General features: G+C 35.8%; 1 protein-coding gene across 7 annotated transcripts in view; it reads left to right on the top strand.

Moving 5' to 3' along the window:
- Window positions 1-22,302, top strand: part of EYA4 (EYA transcriptional coactivator and phosphatase 4) — a 262,387-nt gene that overhangs the window by 177,176 nt on the left and 62,909 nt on the right. For 4 of the 7 annotated variants that reach the window (XM_032651137.1, XM_032651136.1, XM_032651135.1 and 1 more), the window contains exon 4: window positions 14,301-14,425. In XM_032651137.1, coding sequence (XP_032507028.1) covers window positions 14,301-14,425 — 125 coding nt within the window. Of the gene's footprint in view, window positions 1-14,300; window positions 14,426-15,841; window positions 15,911-22,302 lie in introns of all 7 variants that reach the window. The other 3 variants (XM_032651133.1, XM_032651134.1, XM_032651132.1) reach the window with 1 other exon arrangement.

Genomic DNA, 22,302 nt, shown 5'->3' with positions numbered 1-22,302 from the left:
GAATCTTAAGTGTAGTACATATTTGTTAAAATATTTGAACTTAAGCCACTAGAGAACTTTTTTTTCCCCCAAGGGGTAGTGGGGAGGGAAGGGAATTTAAGAAGGGAAGTCACATGGTTATAGTTGTATTTGAGAAAAATAATTCTGATGATTGTCTGGAGGATGATTCGGAGAGAAGATAGAAACACCAGGAAACTATTTGTTCCTTCATCAAGGTATGGTCAGAGCCCCTCCTCTTTGATATACACTTAAGAATGAATGAACTGCTAAGATTCTGTGTGATATGTAGAGCCTGTAGCAAAGATTAGGTGAAGAATTATGAAGACCTAATTTAAGTACTAAATAGATTCCTAATTTGGAATCTATTTAGGCAGAAGCACTGAGAATATTTGATGAACCTGCTAAAGACTGAAGGCTTGAGGAGATCGCCTAGGATTCTGATCTGAGTGACCAATTTAATAGTACAGTTAGAGATAAGAGCATGAATAGGTGTGAAAGCGATGATGAGGAGTTTAGCTGTGGGCAGAGAATGTTAAAAGAGTCTGTGAGAGATCCTGGTGCAGATGACAAGTATAGCATTGTAGATAAGATCCAGTACTTAAAAGAGATTTGAGGACTGAGGAGGGAGGGATTTTGAATTGATTAACAAACAATAGTTGTTAAAGACATAAATATGTGTGGAAATTCCCCAGAAGGGTGTTTCCCTGAGTGACATGAGATGAGGGCTGAGGCTGCAAGATTACGGGCATCAAAAGGTTAAGAGGACAAAGAATGACCCACGAAGAAGTCTGAAAATTGATGGCCAGATGTGACGTCAAGAAACCAGGAAAGAGTAGTTGTATCAGTTAAGATGGTTTCAAGTGCAGGTAATAGAGAAGCTGACTCATGGAGCTTTAAACAATAAGGTAATTTATTGGTTCACATAACTGGAATTCCGGAGGTAGAAAGGCCTCTGAGTGGTTGATCCAGGAGCTCAATAACTTCATGGAGAAATCACTTTCCTTTGTCTCCTTTTGCTCTGCCCTCCACAGTTTTGGATGTGCCCTAAGGCTATTTCTCCACTGGGGATAAAATGACTGGGGGTAGAAATCAACACTCCACGCTGCTCCCTCGTTCACATCCAGCTGAAGATTCAGTTTGGATCTGGAAGCTCTCTGAGAAGTATGAAGAGGAACTTACCCACAAGTCTCCAGCAAAGTATTCCTTGGGTCTCGTTGGCACAAATATGGTTACCTTAGGATTCCTGAAACAGTCATTAACTGGGAAGATGAATTAGGCTGCCATCTCCTGGAAATGAGGGTAGACTTCGCTTTCTCTAAGACGCTGAGCTTTTTTGGTGGGAAATAAATACCTAAACAAAAATTAAGATTCTTTTAGGTAAAAGGGAATGAATTAAAAATGGCAAACCCATAGCCAGGCAACAGGACCACTACAAAATTATTAGATAAGCCTAAGAGGAAGAAATTTTGAGGAGAAGGCATTAACAATACGAAATGCCAAAGAGGGGCCAAACTAAGAGTTAAAGAAAAAGCCCATTATATTAGGAATTGGGAGGAGGTGAATCTAGGTAGACTCTGGAAACTGATTGAAGTGGAAAGAAGATTGCTGCGAGGTGAGAAAGAAAATACGAAGCGTTGACTCTAATTTGAAAATTCTGGGTTTTGAAAGGAAGAACAATGTTTATATAGCAACTAGAGGGGGGAAATAGAAAGAGGAGTGTTCTTTTGCTACCACCTATTCCTGTGTTAAAGTCTGGTCCATGGCTGCTGATTAGGTTCTGTTGAAGCTCTTCCAGTCACCAGTTGTATGAACTTAGTCAACTTGTCAAGCCCTCTTGAGTTCCCAATCACTTTAAAGGCAGAAAAACAAAGCTGTGGGTTTTTTGTTTGTTTGTTTTGTTTTTGTTTTTAATCTCACAGAGTTGTTAAATTTCATAAATATTTTAAAGAAGAAAATAATATTATTTTTAATTTTAGGTGTCTGTGTATATGTGTGTTTAGGAGAGATTTTAAATGTTATACTCTACTGAGGCTTCAAAAAATATTTGGATACTGAAAATAGAACAGTTTTACTTTCAACCTCATTGCTTGGTGCTATGGTCTAAATATTTGTATCTCCTCAAAATTCATATGTTGAAATCCTAACCCCTCAAAATGATAGTATCAGGAAATAATTTTGAGAGGTGCTTAGACCATGAGGGTGGAGCCCTCATGGATGGGATTAGTGCCCTTATAAAAGAGGCTCCAGAGAGTTCCTTTGCCACTTCCACCATGTGAGGGCACAGTGGGAAAGCAGAAAACGTGAATCAGGAACAGGGCCCTCACCAGGGAACTCAACCCTGCTGCACCTTGATCTTGGGCTTCCTAGCATCCAGACTGTGAGCAATAAATTTCTGTAGTTTATAAGCTACCCAGCCTGTGGTATTTTGTTATAGCATCCTGAACATACTAAGATACTCGATCTTAAGCTAAAATTTGGATTTTGCAAAGAATATAAGAAAATGTTTAATTTCAGGTAAAACTATGTTTTTACTAAAAATATAGAAAACGTAGTACCTGATTACATGCTAGGGACTCATTAAATAATTATTAATTTACTCTATTCTTCAAATTTAAAGACGAAAAAATGCTAGAGATTCTGTCAATCACATTGTAAAATTCTTTATATTTGAACTGTATTTTTTTTTATCAGAGAGTTGATTTTAAGAAACAATAAAACTATGCCACAGAAAACTAGTGATATTGAGGTGTGTGATCAAGCCTAGGTAACTAGGACTAACTAGGTCAGTCAGTTGAAATCACTGGAAAATCTATTCACACATTGAACACTTATATGCCAGGCACAGTCCTAGGCACTATAGATACAGCCATGAATAAAAACTCCCCTCCTGTCATGAGCATACATTCTAGAGGGAGAGACAATTAACTAATAAATTAATATATACTATGTCAGGGGAGATAATTGCCTTGAAGAAGAATAAAGCAGTATAAATGGTACAATTATAATATAAATTGGATAGTGGGTAATTATTGGGTGAGGTTGTTGCTGTTTTATAAGGAGGGCAGAGAAAGGCTCTCTGAATGGGGGGGGTCTGAGCAGAGGAACAGGACAAGGAGGATGGCTGAGGGAATGGTACTCCAGGGAAAGGAAACATCAAGTGCCAAGAGCCTGTTCTAGGAGCCTGTCGGGTATGTTTGAAGATGGGCAGGTCAGGGTTGGTGGGATGGTGTGCCATGGGCTGGAGGAGCTCCATGAGTGAGGGAATCACTTGGGAGCCAAGGTCAGGGAAATGGTGTATCGGTGTATCACATAAGGAAGTGACCTGAGAGGCCAGGTGAGCAACTGGAGAATTTCTCTAGGAGCGATGGGAAAGCGTTAGAAGGTTTTGAGCAGAAGATGAACTTGGTTTGAGTTGGTTATTGCAAAGCTCCACTCTAACTACCATGGGGAGAAAAGGCTGTCCTAGGGCAAGCATGAAATTGAGAGATAAAAACAAATGCAGCTTTCTTTTTTCCTTTTAAATACAGAATAAAAATGAAGCCATCCACCTAGGAAGTTTGTCCAAGTAATAGCACAGATAGATCTACTCTAAGAAATAGATAGTATTGGTTTGTAATTAGTAGCACAGTAACTATTCATAGAGAAATAATCCAGCAGACACTAGTCAACCTCACTTATGTATTTGGTGAACCTTGCTTTGTAGCAGTTAGAATAAGAAGCACACCCTCCACCTTTAGCCCCAACAGACTACAACAGATTATTGAGTTTAAGGTCCTAAAGAGTAATGCCATTATGCCATTTTATTGTAAAGAAAAAATTACATTGTGGGTATTTTTGTCAAGCTCTTAGGAACTGTTCAGTGCTTTAAATTCAGAACAGTGTGTGTTCCCCTTAAATGTTCATGGTTGGAACACATCTAACTCTATGCAATATTTAAACACCTTTTTGGCAGTGAGACTCATGGGACAGTGATCTCAAAGCTTCTCTCATCCTACATTTTATAGGCTACACATCAACTGATTTCAGAATTTAGGAGCAGCCATCTGTATTTTCTAGGCAGAATTTACAGAATGATTTTGCTTTGGAAAATGAGAAAAGTAAAGATTGCATGTGAGCCTAACAAAATACCATTCAATTTGCCTGATAATTTTTGCCAAGATTTTTTGTCTTGAGGGCTGACCATAGAGCATTATTCCACACCCCCAGCTTTTGCAAACCACCCATCTTTTCCTAAGGGACCTTAACAGATGAAGCATTGAATTCTCTGCAGTCAGTGTTACCTCCCACCTGGGAAAAAGACAGCCCTGTAATTGAATCCCAGCATATGCATTGTCATCCCTCCTGCCTGTCCCTCTGGTGCTACAGCAAATTAAAAGATCTCTAAGCTCAGCCTGCCTTCCAGCTGCCAGCCCCTGGTAGACATGAGGGAGCCAGAAGGGACCAGGTGGAGCAGTTTTGAGTTGCATTAAACACACAGCACAAGGAGGTTGGCCGTAACTTCCCAATGAATATTTATACCAGCCCCATTTCTCATCTTGCTCTTTGGCATGGATCAGAGTGCCGAGCTCCTGCTGATTTCAAGGGCCCTGCATTGTGTTTGGACCTGCTCCGTGAAGTATTACGTCAGATGAGCAATGGGCCCCAAGTTCCTATCACTAAGATGGCTTGTTTGGCTTTTTTTTTAGTGGAGACTATCGTGTTATGGGGTCATAAGGGTGGGGCAGTGGGGGAGTTCCCTGATGTCTCCTGGCATTGCTGGCTGTTCTGTGAATTACACACAGGAAGCAACCATTGCTTCCTGTGGAGTGGAACTTTAATTGCTTGTATTAAGAGCGCACATCACTCTGGTTGGTATATTGGTATATTACTGCATTTTCTTCATTGTTTTCTTAGAGGTTTTTTTTGTTTGTTTGGTAAAAGGTCAGGTACTTATCACAGGGCTCCCTCCTCACATTTCACATTCTGATCCCCCGTGGCAGGTGCTAACTTCCTTGCATTCAAAGTGAATGGGTTGAGTAAGCTCATAAAGATACAGAATGTCTTGGCATAGAAAGGGAGAGTGCAGAATGCCTGTCTGTGGAGGACTCACTGTGTTATTTCGAGAGCCGTGTAAACCTGAGAAGATATTAGGAAAACCATCTACACACACACCCATTAACTTTTCCTAAGTAGTAGATCATAGACTTAGATTCCTGTTCCTCCTTCCCCATCCATATTGTTATCTAATAAAGCACATGCCATATGTGTATTTTAGGATCAGATTTCTAAAGAGAAATCATTTTTTCATTGTTTCATTGTGTGACACAATAAACTTTAGACCAGTGATAAAAAATGAACTTATTTACAAAACAGAAACAGACATAGAAAACAAACTTAAGGGTACCAAAGGGGAAAGGTGGTGGGGAGGATAAATTAGGAATTTGGGAGTAGCATATATACACTACTATATATAAAATAAATATTTTATATATTTTATGTATAAAATAGATAAACAGTAAGGATCCACTACTGTAGAGCACAGGAAACTACACTCAATATTTTGTAATAACCTGAAAAAGCATATATATGTATATATATATATCTGAATCACGTCACTGTACACACATATATAGGTGTGTATATACATATATATGTATATCTCAATCACTTCGCTGTACACCTGAAACTAACACCACTTTGTCAATCAACTATACTTCAACAAAAATTTTAAAAATTAAAATAAAATGTTCGAAATCAATCTCAAAAAAATAAAATTACCTTCTTAGATAACTAAATATAAATAATTAGAAAGAGGGCTGTGATCATGAGAATCCAGCATAAGTTCTCTAAGCAAAAGCTGTGCCAGAATAGCCTGACAGCAATACCAGAAAAGAGGAACAAAGGCCCACATTATACTCAGCACATGTGGCATTCAACAGCGTGTGTCTCAAAGGTTCTTGATATATTTATGAGGAAAATACAGAAAAATAGAGACTGAAAGATAGTACTGCTATTAGCTCAATAACTATCTCCCAGTGATATAGATCTAAAGATATAACTCTAGTGCCTTCTTCAAGACCTGTCCTTGACATTGGCCTGTTCAACATGTTTATTGTGATTTGGCAACAAGCGCGTGCTAGGAAAGTTTATGGGTGTCATGGCACAGGGAAAGAATACTTGGAACAGCAGAATCAGAATCTGACAGGACAAGATAAAACAGTGGACTCAATCCAACAAGATAGCATTTAAGAGGAACATATGAAAAGCTGTTCACTTAGGTTCCAAATGCCAACGGCGTGTGTTGTGGCTGAGAGAAAACAGGGCTCTAAAGCATCACATGGGACAAATCATAGGGGTTTGGTTGGCTGGGTTTCAGTGTATGTTCATACTGTAAAGTGTCTGATAGCAAAGCTAGTGTACTCTTCAGACTATACTGATGGGTCCAGAGTGATCCTTTTAATATTCCTACCATGTTTTGCACCTTTAAGGCTCTGAGTTGGGACATTCCTCTTTGAGGTTTGAAGGGAAGTTATGGGAAAGAAAGTTTAGACTTACCCCATGTCAATGGGTTAAATTTCTTCCAGGACCAAAGTTGCATGGAAACCATGTATGGAAGACTTTCTGATTAATAAGTGAGTGGAAAATGAAATGGGCTGCCTCTTAAGAAAACAATTTTCTTGATACTACAGGTTTTCAAACAGACAAATCAGACATTTATTGACAGCATTGTAGAAGTGACTTTAGTAATAGCTAACATTCATAAAGATACACTGTGTGCCAAATTCTGTGTAATTTGCGTGCGTGATCTTATTTCATTCACTCAGTAACCCTCCAGTGGGTATCATTAACTCCATTTTTGAGCCTAAAGTCCATTGACTGGTAAGTGATAGAGATGGAGTTTAAAACCCAGGTTTCAGCCTATAGGACAGGCCTTTAACATAGTACTCACAGCCTTGCGCATAAAATGGTATTTTTGCATTCGAGGACATTGAATGTCCCTCAAGACTCCGAAATTCCATCATTTTCATAGGGAGCTATCTTTATTGTGTACATTATGCTAATGCTTTGCTCTTTTCAATTCAACATTCTAGCATTGAAAAACCCTCATTCAATCATCCAGTAAAATGTTTGATCCTTACTGGTAGAGTTTTTTCCTTAGAAAAAGAGTCTATATATTTCTTGGTATAATTAATGGTATTAGATGTTTTTATTGTGGCGGTATGCCTTTCTTCTTCTGCTTACTGGAGGGAAATAATTTCCTGCTTCATTAACCATGGTTTGTAACTGATCTAACAGAAACTTGAGTCCTGTACTATTCAAATAACGGTTGGAGAATTCATTGGGCTTTTTTTTCCTTTGTTTTCAAAGTAAAGGGGGGGGGGCTTTGAAAACCTAAATTTAGAGAAATGCTTTAGAGATACACTTTTTAAAAATTTACTCACATTTCTTGGGTGGGGAGACCATGTTTTATCTAAATAATCTGTTAAGAGTCGTAGTGAAGAAAGGGCCAGAGCTGTAGGACTCGTCTAGATCTGTAAGGAAGCCCTGGAAAGGAAGGACTGTAAAAGTGTCCAGAGAACAGTGTGTCCATGGCTTTATTTGCTGTTACTCCAGGGCCTGAGGTCACTCTGGCAGACGGGTCACTTGCACTGCAAGCATTCGGGCTGGCCTCAGGGACAGGCATGAGGTCACTGACAAATTGCAAGAATAGCTCCCATTATTCATGGCCCACTTCCCCGATCCTTGTTGATAGGGGTTTTCTTCCTCCAACATTTCCTTTTCTCTGCAGCAGAGCCCAGTTCTGATGATGTCTGCTGAAATGGGCTAGTGAGGGCCTCCTTCTGGGACTGTCTGGCCACCTGATCAGTGACATAGACACCGTGCGGCAGAGAGCATCCACATCTCCCAGCCTAACTGAGCCAGGGGAGAAACTGGCTCAGGACTGCAGCTGGGACAAGGGTTTCTTGGCTCCTAATCTGAAATGTGTTCGTTTAAGGTGGACGGATGTGCTTTTTCCAGAGAGTGGGAATTGGCACCCAGTAGTGACATGCCTATGACTTTCATCCAATCTAAGTTGACTAAATGGCTTTATTATATTTTTTCTCGCACAGTGGTTTTCTGTATCCATGCAGGGCATCTTCCTCCCCGCCCTCTTGCACGCTCATGGGTGCACACACACACACACACACACACACACACACCTCACTCATTTGGGAGTTCTAACATTGCACATGCAGATATGAAACCTTCCATACACATTGACATCACAGTGCTAATCCCCGTCTCCCTCCACCCATCCCTTTGCTCTCCTACTAGCCTCCAAGCTCTCAGAAGATACTTTCTGGATTCCTAGAAATGTCCCTGAACTTCCTGGATGCTCAAGCAGTGTTTGCTGAACCAGAGTACTCTTGACTCCAAGTTATTCAAATCGCTTCATCAGCATTTTTCCTATTCCTATTTTATTATTTATCCTTAGCACTCACTAAGTACCCCACACAATTCTGAGTGTAGAGGAAAAAAGCAATGAATAGAAAATAATCCCTGCCCTAATGCAACCTATACTCTCATTATTTAAGTAAAAGCTGATTTTGTTATTCCAATTTTTCAGCTAAGGAGGATGAAAAGGCTTATATTACATAAAAAAGGAAGTTATGAGTAAAGCAAATACCTGAACTCTTGCCCTTAAATGCATTCTGATGGTCCAAATGAAAATTGGCTAGTTAGGTAGACTCTGAGAGCTTGGGACACAGAGCCCTGCATACACACTGTCCACTTTATGCAAAGAGAAAAGCTGGCATAGGAGTGAATGCCTTTGAAAGTCTAGGATGTTTTTGCATTTCTTGGGTCATGAAGAATTGGTGGAATCTTAGCCTGTAAATAAACAGTCTATGACTCATTACCAGGCTCTGTGCAGAAGGAATCATGGTTTCTGAGTTACAGGAGACTCTAAATGCACAAGTATAAAGCATGCTCTTCCTTGGGTTTGAAGAGGATATTTAAGTCTGCTAGAAATAAATTCCACCTGTGCTGCAGAAGAATGCAGACAAGAAGAAAACAGCTGCACGTGACCTGCAAGTCTTCTTTCTTTTCTTTTTTTTTTTTTAAGAGTTTTTGTGTTTATGGATAAGTTTGTTTTTTATATTGTCCAGAAAGATGCTAGTATTCACATGGCCTTATGACATGGGTTGAAAGTGACATCTCGGAAGATAAAAAGGGGCACCTTTATACATATATATACATTCTTTTAAAAATTCTTTTCCAATGTGGTTTATCACAGAATATTGAATATAATTCTCTGCTATTTAGAAAGGGGTCTCCTTTAAATATAGTAATGTAGATTTGTCAGAGTAGAAGCTTATATTGAGTTGAGTATTTTTTGAAAACCATTCAAAATGTGTTATTGCAAGAATATGCGTTCCTGATTGTGGTTTCACAGTGTGAAAAAATTAAAGCCACTTTTAAAAATGGGAAACATATAATGTGACAGAAAGAACCTGGGCTCCGGCATCAAACAGACTTGAGTTCAAGTCTTGGTGCTGCTACTTTCAACCTATGAGGTCTTGGGCATGCTGTATATCCTCTCTGAGTCTCAATTTCTTTATCTATAAAATATGGAAAATAATATGCACATCAGTGTGTTAATGTAAAGATTAACAGAGAGGATATATTTGAAGTACCAGGCGTAGGCTGTGTCTTACAATATGTACTCAGTAAAAACTGGTAGCTGTTAAACATTTTCTGCTGTTGAACTCTAAGGTAAACTTTATATTTTATATGTTACATATTGTATGAACTAGACTTAAAAAGAATCTGAAGTTTAACATACAAAAGAAAGTACAGGAATATTCTTACTGTATAGTTTATAGCAATAATGCATGCCTATTCTCTAAAGGCTCTATTAATTGTAAGAAATATCAACCCATTAAAATAAATTCAAGCAAAGGAGACTTACTGTAAAGAGGCAGATAATTGCATTTTGGCTTCCTGGAAACTGGAATGTAAGATACAAAGGCTATCTTTCTTTTGTTTTCCAGGAGTGACATATTCCTGCTCCTCTCTGTAGTGTGGGCTCCATCCTTTCATTCCTGACTGATTTTCCTTGCTTCTTCACGTTGCATGTGGTTCGGATTGGCTGTGAGCCCCTACACTACCTTGCAGTTTCAGTAACACTATCAGCCAGATGCTTCCCCTAGAACCCCTTCTTTGAATTCATCAAAACCCAGCTAACAATTTCTGAGAAAATTTTCTAGACTCTTTAAGTGAGTTCACAGTATTAATAGTAACAACAGTCCCTGCCCCACTCCTTGGAAAACTCGCCTCTATAATCTCCCATCAACCCATCTTGGGTTTAGTAGTCCTGTGGCGCAGGCACCCTGCGCGCCAACAACCACTGCTAACATCAATCCTCCAACTGATTTTTTTCATGACTCCCCAGATCAACCACCCTCGATGCCTCCTCATTGCCTATGGGTCAAGAATAAACTCCCTGGCGTTCCAGTGGTTAAGACTCTGCGCTTTCACTGCAGGGGGCGCTGGTTTGATCCCTGGTTGGGGAACTAAGATCCCACATGCCGCATGGCATGGTCAGAAAAACCCAGAAAAACAAAAAAAGAGGGATAAACTCCTCAAGTTTGACAGCACATTCCCCTGGCACCCTAAAATGAACTGAATGTGATGAAACCTCTCTGGCCAAAGGTTTCTGTCTTGCTTTGGCCTCTGCTCCTGAATGCTCCCCTCTGAGGGCCCCATCCACCTCCTAACTCTTATGGAGCCTCTTACCTTCTACGCAGCATTTATCCCAACCACTTAAAGAATTTCTGTACAACTCCTTCAGGCGTAACCCAGTAGTGGACGTGTGGTAAAGCTGGAAAAACCTATTCATATGTCTCCCAAGCCCCACACGCTGGTCAGAGGGAGGGAAAGCAGCTCTCAATGACCTTCTCCAGGATGTGCCCCCAGGCTCTGTCTGGATACTTAATGTACTGTAGTTTTCTATGCACAGGATCTGCTTTCTCATTTAGATCATAAATTTCTTTGAGGGTAGGACCATGGTTTCTCCGTTTAGCAAGCCTAACACCTGTGACAGTACTTTGCATGTAATAAGCAATTATTCATTTATTAGTTCAATTAAACTAAAAATATTTATGTTGGGTGGGTTCGGTAGGAGAAGATAGAATCATGAGCATTCGTTGTTTACCGTAATTAAGCCTGTTATCAGGACTGTGCTACCGATAATACTTTTGGGGGTTCCTACTATTCTCCTCTCCTCTGTGTCTTTTTTATCCGATTGCTATAAAGATTTCTCTTTATCTTATTTTAAGAATTTGACTGTAATGTGCTGAAGGTTTGGTTTTCTTTTTCTTTTTCTCAATTATTATGTTTCAGGGCTTTATGGGTGGCTGTTTATTATCAAATTTGGCCATTATTTATTCTGAAATTATTCTGTCTCTTTCCCTTTCTTGCTTTCTAATAATATTCCACAGGTTACTTTTACTTTATTCAATATTTTCCCCAATATTTTGTCTGTCTGCTTCAGTTTGAATAACTTCTACTGGCCCAGTTTCAGATTTACTGAATTTTTTTTTTTCTTTTGCAGTGCCTTGAAGTCCATCCAAAGACTATTTTTTTATTTAATATATTATAATTATCATTCTAGAATCTTCATTTGGCTCTATTTTGCAGTTTTCATTTTTTTCTATATGCGATATTTAGATGTAATACATACACGTTATATTCATAATTACACATACATATAAAATATATATGGCACATATGTATATATGCCATATATATATATCCATATACGTGGCATATTTATATGTTTATACCCTGTGTACGTATCTTTTCCTATAAATTATTCACATATACACAATAGTTTTTTAAATCCTTGTCTGCTAATTCCAAATCCTGAGTCATCTACAGGTCTGCTTCTATTTACTATGTTTTCTCTCTACTATGGGTCATATATTCCTGCTTCTTGTTATGACTCAAGATGTCATTCTGAACATTATGTACAAAATAATTTATAGTATTCTGAAAATCATGTATTTATAGTTTTCTGAAGATTATCTACAGAAACTCAGTAGAGACTGAAGCATGGTATTTGTTTTGTTTTATTTCCCAAAGTGTCTAAGTCACTTGTTCTGGCTGGCTGTGAAAACAAGGGTCTGAGCATTCAGATTCCTTTTGGAGTTGAGTTGAGCTGGAGCGGGACTGTGAATAACCCAACTTCCAACCTCCTGAACAGCCACTGTTTTGGTAGTTCAGTGTTTGAACTAGGAAGGCATTGACTGATGTTTCAGATATTTTTGATTCTTGTTTTTATTTATTATTGGCAAGGCCCTTGTACCTGTAACTTTGGTAAATCCACTCATTAGTTCTCGTAGGGTTTTTCTTAATGGATTTCTCAGAATATTTTACATAAACAATTATGTTACCTGTGAATTAACAGGTTTTTTTTTATACAGCAGGTCCTTATCAGTTAACTATTTTATTGAATTAACAATTTTTCTTTCTAAGCTTTACCCCTTTTACTTATTCATTTTTGTTTTCTCCCACTGACTAAGAGTGCCAATAAAATGTTGTATTGAAGTGGGAAAAAGAGATACTCTTGCCTTAGTTCTGATCTTTCCTTAATGAGAAATCATTCAATATTTCATCATGAAATAAGATGTAGATTTTTCAAGAATGGTCTTTATCATATGGGAGGCAAATGCTTCTTTTCCTAGTTTTCTGAGAGTTGTATCATGAATGGATAATGAATATTGTCAAATGCATTTTACACCCATTGAAAGTATATTCTGTTAATATATTGAATTACATTTATTGATTTTTACGTGTTAACTCAACTTGAATTCTTGGAATAAAACACACCTGGTCATCATATATTACCCTTTTCATTGCTGGATTTTATTTGATAATAGTTTTTGAAATATTGTTTCATCTATTTTCATGAGAAATATAAATCCATAATTTTTTTTTTCTTGGAATTGCCTTTGGCAGACTTCGGATCAGGGTAATTCTGGTCTCTTACAGTGGAGTGAAAAGTGTTACCTGCTATTTTTTTCTAAAAGAATTTATAAAAAATGGCTGTTATTTTTCCTTAAATGTTTGCTAGCATTCACTAATGTGACCATATGGCCATGGAGTTTTTTAAATGTTTAATAATGAACTCAATTTCTTTAATTGGTATAGGACAGTTTTTAAAAGTTGTTATAAGTTTTTATAGTTTGTGTCTTTCAAGAAAGTCTGATTTTATCTAAATTATTGAATTATTTGGCATAATATTGTTCATAATATTCTCTTATCATCCTTTTTAATATCTTCAGTATCTCTAATGATCATCTTCTGGATTTGTAAATTGTCTCTGTTGTTCATAGATTTTCTATTTCAGTGATTTCTGCTTTTTATTGTTTCCTGTCTTTTACTTACTTTGGGTTCAGTTGCCTTTCTGTCACTGGTTTCTTAAGGTAGAAACTTAGATCACAGATTCTAAACCCTTCTTTTCTTATGTAACCGTTTAAAGATATAAATTTCTCACTAACCACTGCTTTATTTGCATATGACCAATTTTGATTTGATTTTTCCTAAGATTTTATTTTTCAGGGTAGTTTAACACTTACAGCAAAGTTGAACAGTAGGTACAGAGATTTTCCATCTACCCCCTGCCCTGCACATGCATAACCTCCCCTATTATCAGCATCCCTCACCGGAATGCTGCATTTGTTACCAAGGATGAACCTACACTGAAAGTACATAGTTTACCTTAGTGTTAATTCTTGGTGCTGTACATTCTGTGGGTTTGCATGATGTATAATGACATACATCTTTCACTACAATATCATACAGAGTATTTTCACTCTCCTAAAAATTCTCTGTGCTCTGCCTATTCATCTCCACCCCAATCCCACCCCTGGCAACTATTCTTTGTGCTGTTGTTGTCACATATACTTTTATCCTATATCATAAATTACACAGTTCACTGTCTTTCATGAATTAAGAGAAAAATAAGATAATCTTTTGTATTTACCTACAAATTTACCTTTCTGTCACTCTTCATTCCTTCCTGTAGATCTGAGTTTTTGTATGGTTATTACAAATAACAAACAAATGAGGAAGCTTAACTATCATGGAAGCTTTACTTATTTATTAATTTTTAATGGACCGTCACGTTCACCTGATTAACCAAAAAGTCTTAGCTGTGGGTTTCAATTCCTATTATTGTGAGATCACCTGCATGCTCAGTAGAGTGATATACAGAGTTTATTAAGAAAGCATTGCTGAAATTTCAACTTTTTCTCTGTTGCTTCCTGCTCCAACAGGTCTATGGAAATGCAGGACCTAGCGAGTCCTCATCCTCTCGTTGGAGGTGGCGATACTCCTGGTAGCTCCAAACTGGAGAAAGCTAATCTCAGCAGCACATCGGTCACCACAAATGGGACAGGAGGTAAGTGTACAACCCTGAAGGCACCCAGCATCACGTTTCAAACTTTGTTGTGGCTTTACATGTTAGGGATCTGCTAGTAAATAAATATTATATCTCATAAGCAATAACATCACAGCATTATACTCAAGTAATATATAGTTAATGGATTATTTATTGTTCTGTTGATTTTCTTGAAATTTTTGCTCCTCCTCTATAGCTGGAAGCATTCAGAAAGAACAGATAGCCCCGAGCAACATTTTGAAGGCCTTTAGCAAGGCTTCCTTTTTGTATTTGCCCCGTACATATTTTTCAAAATGTAAAAAATGTGGCCCAAGGATTTACTCTCTGATCTTACTTAACAACAACAAAAATAGAAAACGGAAAAGAAATTCTATTAGTTTTTGGTTTTATTTTGAATTTTAAGAGAAAGCCTACTCCAAAATTTTTCTTAAAAATGGTTTTTCTTAAAAATGGTTTTGGGAATGGAAAAATGTCCATATCTGCTGCATTTTCTTTTCAAAGAGAGAAATACCTAACATGTATTTAAAATAGGAATTGAATTTTTTTCTAGATACCTTTTCATATGATTAACTCATAATTATGCCACAACATATGGCAACAATAATAACTATTTCAAATATTTCATCCTATTGTTTTAATAAGATGCATTCAACCTGTCAGAAAATACGATCTGATTTTTGCATCAGAATATGTATACGTAGAAAGCCTATACATATATATATACATATATACACATATATAAGCTGCATTTTAAATTACTCACAATTATTTTGAAGTTTTGTAGATTTAGTTGTTTTTGTCGAGTGAAAAATTACTTGAAAATTGCTTTAATTTGTAAGCTATTCATATTATTAGATATCAGCATTTGCCACATCATATTTTCTTTTAAATTTTCAGTAAATATTTATTAAATCGATACACCTCTTTCCACTTATTTTAGAGTAACTGTGAAATCTAAAATTTTCTTTGTAAAGTTGTGTGGATTGCAACTTGCCTGTATTTAATAATGTTTTACATAAAACCCTTTGTAAATTAACATTTTCCTTGTTTATAGTGTTTGTCTCTAAACATGCATCTATAATTTTGCCTAATTAATTATAGGATTGCAAATTTATAAGATTGTTTAGTGATAACTTGTGGAGTAAGAACGTTTATATTTAAACCTTAACTTGGGTGCAAATAATAAGATTTAAAAAAAAAAACATGCACTCTGAAATCAGACTTTGAAGGTCACTAATCACCATGTATGTATATTTAACTGAACTAAAACATACCTGATAAACTAAAATGTAAAAGTAATACCATGCAGTTATAATTTTGGCAAAAGGGTCAGAAACCAGTACAAGCACTGAAGACTATTCTCGTACACTGAGCAGGCATTCAGACAGTGAACCCTTATGCTGTTCCTGTTCTCAGGGGACAACATGACTGTTTTAAACACTGCAGACTGGTTGCTGAGTTGCAACACCCCCTCCTCCGCAACAAGTATGAGAGATGATGGTACACTGCATGTGTTTGGGTGTGTGGATTTGCCCTTCTGGTTTGCTTTCTGTTGCTATTTCTGTTTGCATTCTCTTTTCTGTGTTCAGTACTTGTTATAAAAAAAAAAAAAAAAGGAGACATGAACACACCTTTTAGTTGTTTATTGATAACAGTTGGCTATGTTTTTCTTATCAACTAGTATTCTAATCTTAGGTCAGTAGTATTCTTTTCTTAGCTTTTTCATAATTTTGCACGAACGGGTGCATCTACTATTTTTCTATCAGTTTATTAAGTGATAATTCAACACAACTGTCACGTCAATGAGCAGTTGAAGCATATTGCGCCTATGTACAAACTCAATCTCCATAGCCTATAGGCTTTCATAAATTAAATTAAATTCATAACATGGCAAAATGATATTTCCTATTTTACAGACTTTAATAAATATTCCAATTAAAATACCTAAAGTAGTATTAACATTTAAAAATCCATCATTTAAAAAATTACCAGTGATGAAAGCTATACATTAAAATTATAAATTAATATTAAATCTCTTAAAATGTTTTGAACTATATATATTAACTACATTCCTATATTTATATATATATATAATATAAATAAACTTTTTCCCAAACCAAAAGTTAATATGCTATCAAAATTTAAAAATTAAAACAAAACCACATAAAACTTCTGTAGAACCACCCAATTCTATCATTAAAAAGAAGAGCTCACGACCTGTTAGAAATGTGCATTACAAGCAAGCAGTTAGAATAGGCACAGTTTGCCTGGACCTTGCTGTATGTAGATTAAATTAGAATATATGACCAGTGGATGAAGAGTACTCCATTATGCCCGTTATTTAAATTTTTATCATTTTAGTTTCTTTTCTTTTTAACTCCACACTTAAAATATACTTTTCATACTTAAAAAATATGTTACTAGAATTTAGTTCCTCTTAATTCTCACTCAAGGGTCTTTTTTTGCAAAGAACCAGACAGGAAATGTTTTAGGCTTTGTAGGCTATGCTGTCTCTCTCTGTCTCATCTATGCAGCTCTGTCACTGTAGCTCAGATGCAGCCATAGGCAATACGTAAATGAATGAGAGTGGTCAGGTTCCAATAAAACTTGATTTATGGACCCTGAAATTTAAATTTCATATAATTATCACATGTCACAAAATATTCTAATTTTGATTTTTTTTTAAAACATTTAAGATGTAAAAAACATTCTTAGTTCACTGGCTGTTGTTCTATTCGGACATATTAATGTAACATAGGCAACTTTACAATAGTGAATATGTACAATCAATATTTAGTAATTTACGTCTAATATCCAACAGAAAAATTTTTTTAAGTGTAAAACATCAAGTTTTCTTTGTTCTTAGTATAAATGTTTAGGAGTTGTGTGACCATGTGGGAAAAAAAAGGACTTCTGTGTCAGGAAGACCATGGATCTGAAACCTGGCACTACATTTACTAGCTGTGTCATCTTGGACAAGTTACTTAACCTCTCTGAGCTTTCATTCTCTTCTACAAAAGAAGGATAATAATACTTTACTGGCAAAGCTTTTGTTTTAAATCATATAATGTATGTAAATTTGGGGCAATATAAACCAATATATTTTCCTTAATTAATAATTCAATAATAATTAGGCAATAGCTTTTTAAGGAAAATGGAAACATGCAGTCAGTGTGTTAAAAGACTCTCCAGTGTTTGGTCAGATAATAAATTTTTCTGCATTTAGAACATGTAAACTGGCCACAGTTTATTATTATTATAATAAAACAAAAGACAAAAGCAAAAGCTAATTTAGTGGCTTTTCAAGATCTTTCCATTAACTTAGATTTTCAAAAAGATAATTTTGATAGTTTTTACTGATATGAATGAGTCAACAGTATCACCTTAATATCCTACCCTACTGCCTTGGTGCTGTTTAAATATATTACATTACTCCTTAAAGTAATTTTTAAAGGGGTTCATCACCTTAATCCTAATTCTGTAATTACATCTGCAGATTTATATTAGAACCTAGATTTTCCTTTCAAATTTTTGTCACTTGTGAAATTGTTAAAATGAAGAACTGTCAATAAAAATATAATAAATATAATTATATCTTAGCATACAGATCAGTGGTCAACAAACTTTTTTTGTAAAAGGTCAGATAGTAAATATTTTCAGCTTTGCAGGCCATATGGTCTCTGTTGTAACTATTCAACTGTGCTTTCATTGCACAAATGGAGCCACAGACAATATTTAAACAAATGAGCTTGACCATATTCAAATAAAACTTAATCTATGAACACTGAAATTCGAATTTCGTAAAATTTTTATGTCACAAAATTTTATTCTTCTTTGATATTTTTCAACTATTTAAAAATGTAAGAGTCATTCTTAGCTCACGGGCTATATACAAAAACAGGCCGTGGGGTAGACTTGGCACTTGAGATGTAGTTTGCCAACCCAGATATAGATTCATGTATGCTACTTCATGTATATGTATATACATGCATGTAAATGCATGCCAATCATGTGAAAAGTTACTTCCATATATAAGTAAGATTCTAATTTCCCTAATGGTGTCAAGATACATGATTAACTATACTTTATATACAAAATACTTAGATTTATTGGTAGTGCTTAGGATAGGGTCTAAATGTGAATTTTCACTTTCTAACTTAAAATGTATCAGGTTCCTATTATATGCCAGGTTCTGTGCTGGGAAATGGGAACCCAATGACCTATAGAACATGATACTAGCCATCAAGGGACCAAAAGTCTAGCAGAGGGAAACAGAAAAGAAAATAATGAGTGAATAATGTGTTCAAGGTGGGTGCACAGCAGAGGGAGGGAATATTTGATTCTACATGGAGATTAAGAAAATACTTCAAAGAGAAGATTTGGGGGAACCAAGATCAGACATTGTGATTTGGGGGAACCAAGATCAGACATTCTGATTGGGTTTATGGTGTTTTCTATATTTGAAATCTGTAGAGCATAGAAAAGAATCTCCCAGAGTTTTTAATATATAGATGATTGATTCACATGGGATGGATTTGTTTCTGAGTATTATGTGTCTGTGCAGTAGAACCAGCTACTACTGTGGCTCTCCTCTTTTTAGATTTTCTTTCTGGAATGAAAGCCGTAAATTGGAAGCATCATCAAATTATTTTACAAAACTAAATACTTCATGGATATTTAGAAATGAAAGATACTTGGTGCTCATAGGTTTTTGAGTGAAAAAATTGATTTAGAAAAACATAAATCATAAAACTAGTAGGCAATACCTCTTTCCTCCCCTGCAGTGTTGTAAATTGTATCCTTCCTGATCTAACTCCTCCTGAAATTCTTTGTAGAACCTAAGTTGTCAGAGGTGGCTATGTGAGATTTTGTGGTTCAGGAAGGAGTATATTTGGAATTACATATATAGTCTTTTAAGTGGACACCAGTCTAAACACAGATCTCTGAAGCTGAAATGTAAAATGTAAAGTACTTGGGTTACCTCTCTTTCAAGGGTTAATTAAGCCTAATATTGCAAAAAATGAACATGAGCATTAAGTTATGATAATAACATAGACTTCCTCTAAAAAGAATTAATATATGTTGTACTTGAGTTCTAAAGATAATCTGAGGGCACAAGATTCAATTTGCTTTGAAAATACTTGTATGAGGGTATGCAAGAAGGTTGGGATGTAAAGAGAGAAAATCAGTGATTTAGTAGCCATAGCTGACAGTAATCTCATGCAATCTTGATTTAGTCCACAGAGATCAATTATTTTTGAAGGTTAAAAATAAAACCCAATCATGTCAATATAATAAAATGACTTTGACTTTTTTTTTACTATTTGGCTTTATGAAAAACATCTAAGTTGCAAGTGGATAACTAGTGTGGAGGGGGCCTGGCAATATAATTATTTCTTGAAGTAATGGTTCTGTACAAAGTTTTATATGTATGTAGATTTTCCATCCCACCTTTTGGGAAATGAACCTTGAATCACTTATTTCGAGCATGTAGAAGAATAAAACCACAAAATTCTCTAACCTAAGAATCAAAAAATGATTGCAGCTTTTGAAATCAAAATGTTTATGTTGTAAGTTTGAATTTTGCTCATAAAGATGATGCTTTTCTTCTATAGAAGGTTATTCTTTCCATTTGATAGCATGAACTGTAATGATATCGGACACAGTCCTTAAAATAAATTAAAAGCCCTGTTTAACTTCTGTGTTAACTTAAGAAAAATAGAATACGGTTAAAAAAAAAAAAACATTTGAACATGACAGTGAATGTACATTCATAAACTTTTGGAATGAGTATTTTTATAAGTTTTAGAAAACAGATGCATAAAACTAGATTTGTTTCATTGATGAACATCTTTCCAATAGTGTCTTGCACATATTAAATGTGTGGAAACAAAAGCAAGACAAAAGAAAATGGAATACATTTCAAATATATTCAGACCTGTAGTGAAAACGACTTCCATTTTTCAAACTTTATAATTATCATAATGTTTACTTTATAGTCATTACCTAAATATTTATATTTATTTATATATATATTTATTATATATTTATTTATATATTTATAATATTTATATTCTAAATATTAAGATACTTCTTTGTATTTTAACATCTTTTTAATAAATCAGCTAATCATATAAAGGATGCCCATTTCACTTCTCTAAGTTTTCTGTTCCTGAAAAAAACTTATTATTACTTAATATTACTTTCTTTCTCTATAAAAATCAAATCAAAATAACTTTGCATCTTACTCAAGAGATGTTTGCTGATGCTGCCCTCCTGTGAACATAAATTATTTTCTGTAGCAGCATGATTAATTTTCCCCCTTTTCCCTATTATTCAACTCTTACCCACATATGAAAAATAAGTTTGGATTAATGTGTAATGTTTTCCCCCAAATGTTAGCATCCATTTAACTATTACTTTTAAATCCATGTGTTTTAGTCCACTGAACACATCTTGATGTGTATGCTTCTCTTTATATACTTTGTAGTGATGCCTCTTCTCAGCTAAATGAGCCTCCTTTGTCTTTGACTAAAAGTAGACCTTTAAAATTTTAATGAGAGATGATTCCAGGATAATGAATGCAACCACAAACTCTCTCTCTGGCTTTTCTTCGTTCTCCTTTCAAACTCTCTGGCTTTTCTTCCTTCTCCTTTTGACCACCTGAAACTTTCAAATTGAGGAGATTATAATCAACACCAATACTAAGTTTTTGAAATCAAACCTCAAAGTTGGGATCCAAAGTAACAAAACTAAACCTCATGTCTAGCTTGGTTAGTTTTTTAGATATTCTGCTTCCCCTCTCCCCACTTCACAAGTGAAATATATTTAACCATTAGTATTAATACATCTATTTTAAAAATATTGTTATAGAATTAGACATGTTTAAATAGGAATTTAGCCATGATTAGAATTTGGAAGTCTCTTATCTTAGTTTTGCTGGAGGCTTTGGACGATTCCTTTTTGTCATATGTCAGAAGTCAGATGGGGACATTGCATCATAGAGAGTAGCTTTTACACCTTTCTAAACCCTACTCTGGATCATCTCTATACAGATGAAAGGAATTCTTGGTTAGTTAGTGCTGCCTGTGAGGCAGTGTGGTTTAGAGTTTGGATTCTTTCCAACCTTTACAGTTCGACTCTGAATCTTCCAGCAAATCTTCATGACATAGTTAAATCCCGGATGCTAAATTAACCCCAGAGCTCACTGAGGGAGGGTCCAGCCAATTCTCTTCATGTGGAAAGGGAACATAATCATTACTGCATGTTTCTCCATCATTAATTGCTTTTCTAACAGAGTAACGTCGCTGACTTGCTTGCTTGGTGGGTACGCTCTGAGCCCACTATTCTTTTGGCCATATTTGTCCGTGGTTGGCTAGTCTTCAGCTTTCTTCTTTATAGTTTTCTGCTTGCTTCTGAGGTTTTGAACTGTGTCATTCCATTTATGACCAGGAAACATAAGAGGTGTTAAGCAGAAAATAATTTAGTTTATTCCCTTGCTGCTGTGATACATGGAGCTCTGGCCACAAAGGGAAAATATGGTGTGACAAAATGGGTAGAGGCTTGCCCCTGCCAAACTCGTTGCATCTAATAATGACAGTGATGTATACCTCAGTGGCTACATCATTGCCAAGTGAGGATTTTGCCAAAATATACCACCTCAAAGGAGAAATAATATATGAAAGAGTTTTCAAAAGATACAAGTAGTGTTGTAGAAACCATCTCTTATTCTATGCTTATGTCTATAATGTATTAAAAATTGTTATACCATTAGAATAAAAAGCCCAATACCTTATGGCTCTTTTGGCTTTTGTAGAGCAGAAATTTACTGAGTGCTTCATTTTTCAACCACCATATGCATAAACCCCTGGTTTCTG

This window comes from Phocoena sinus, chromosome 12 (genome assembly GCF_008692025.1).
Source record: "Phocoena sinus isolate mPhoSin1 chromosome 12, mPhoSin1.pri, whole genome shotgun sequence".
In the NCBI taxonomy this organism is placed as follows: domain Eukaryota; kingdom Metazoa; phylum Chordata; class Mammalia; order Artiodactyla; family Phocoenidae; genus Phocoena; species Phocoena sinus.
Note: the sequence above shows the minus strand (reverse complement) of the source record. Positions and strands in the feature narration are given on the sequence as shown.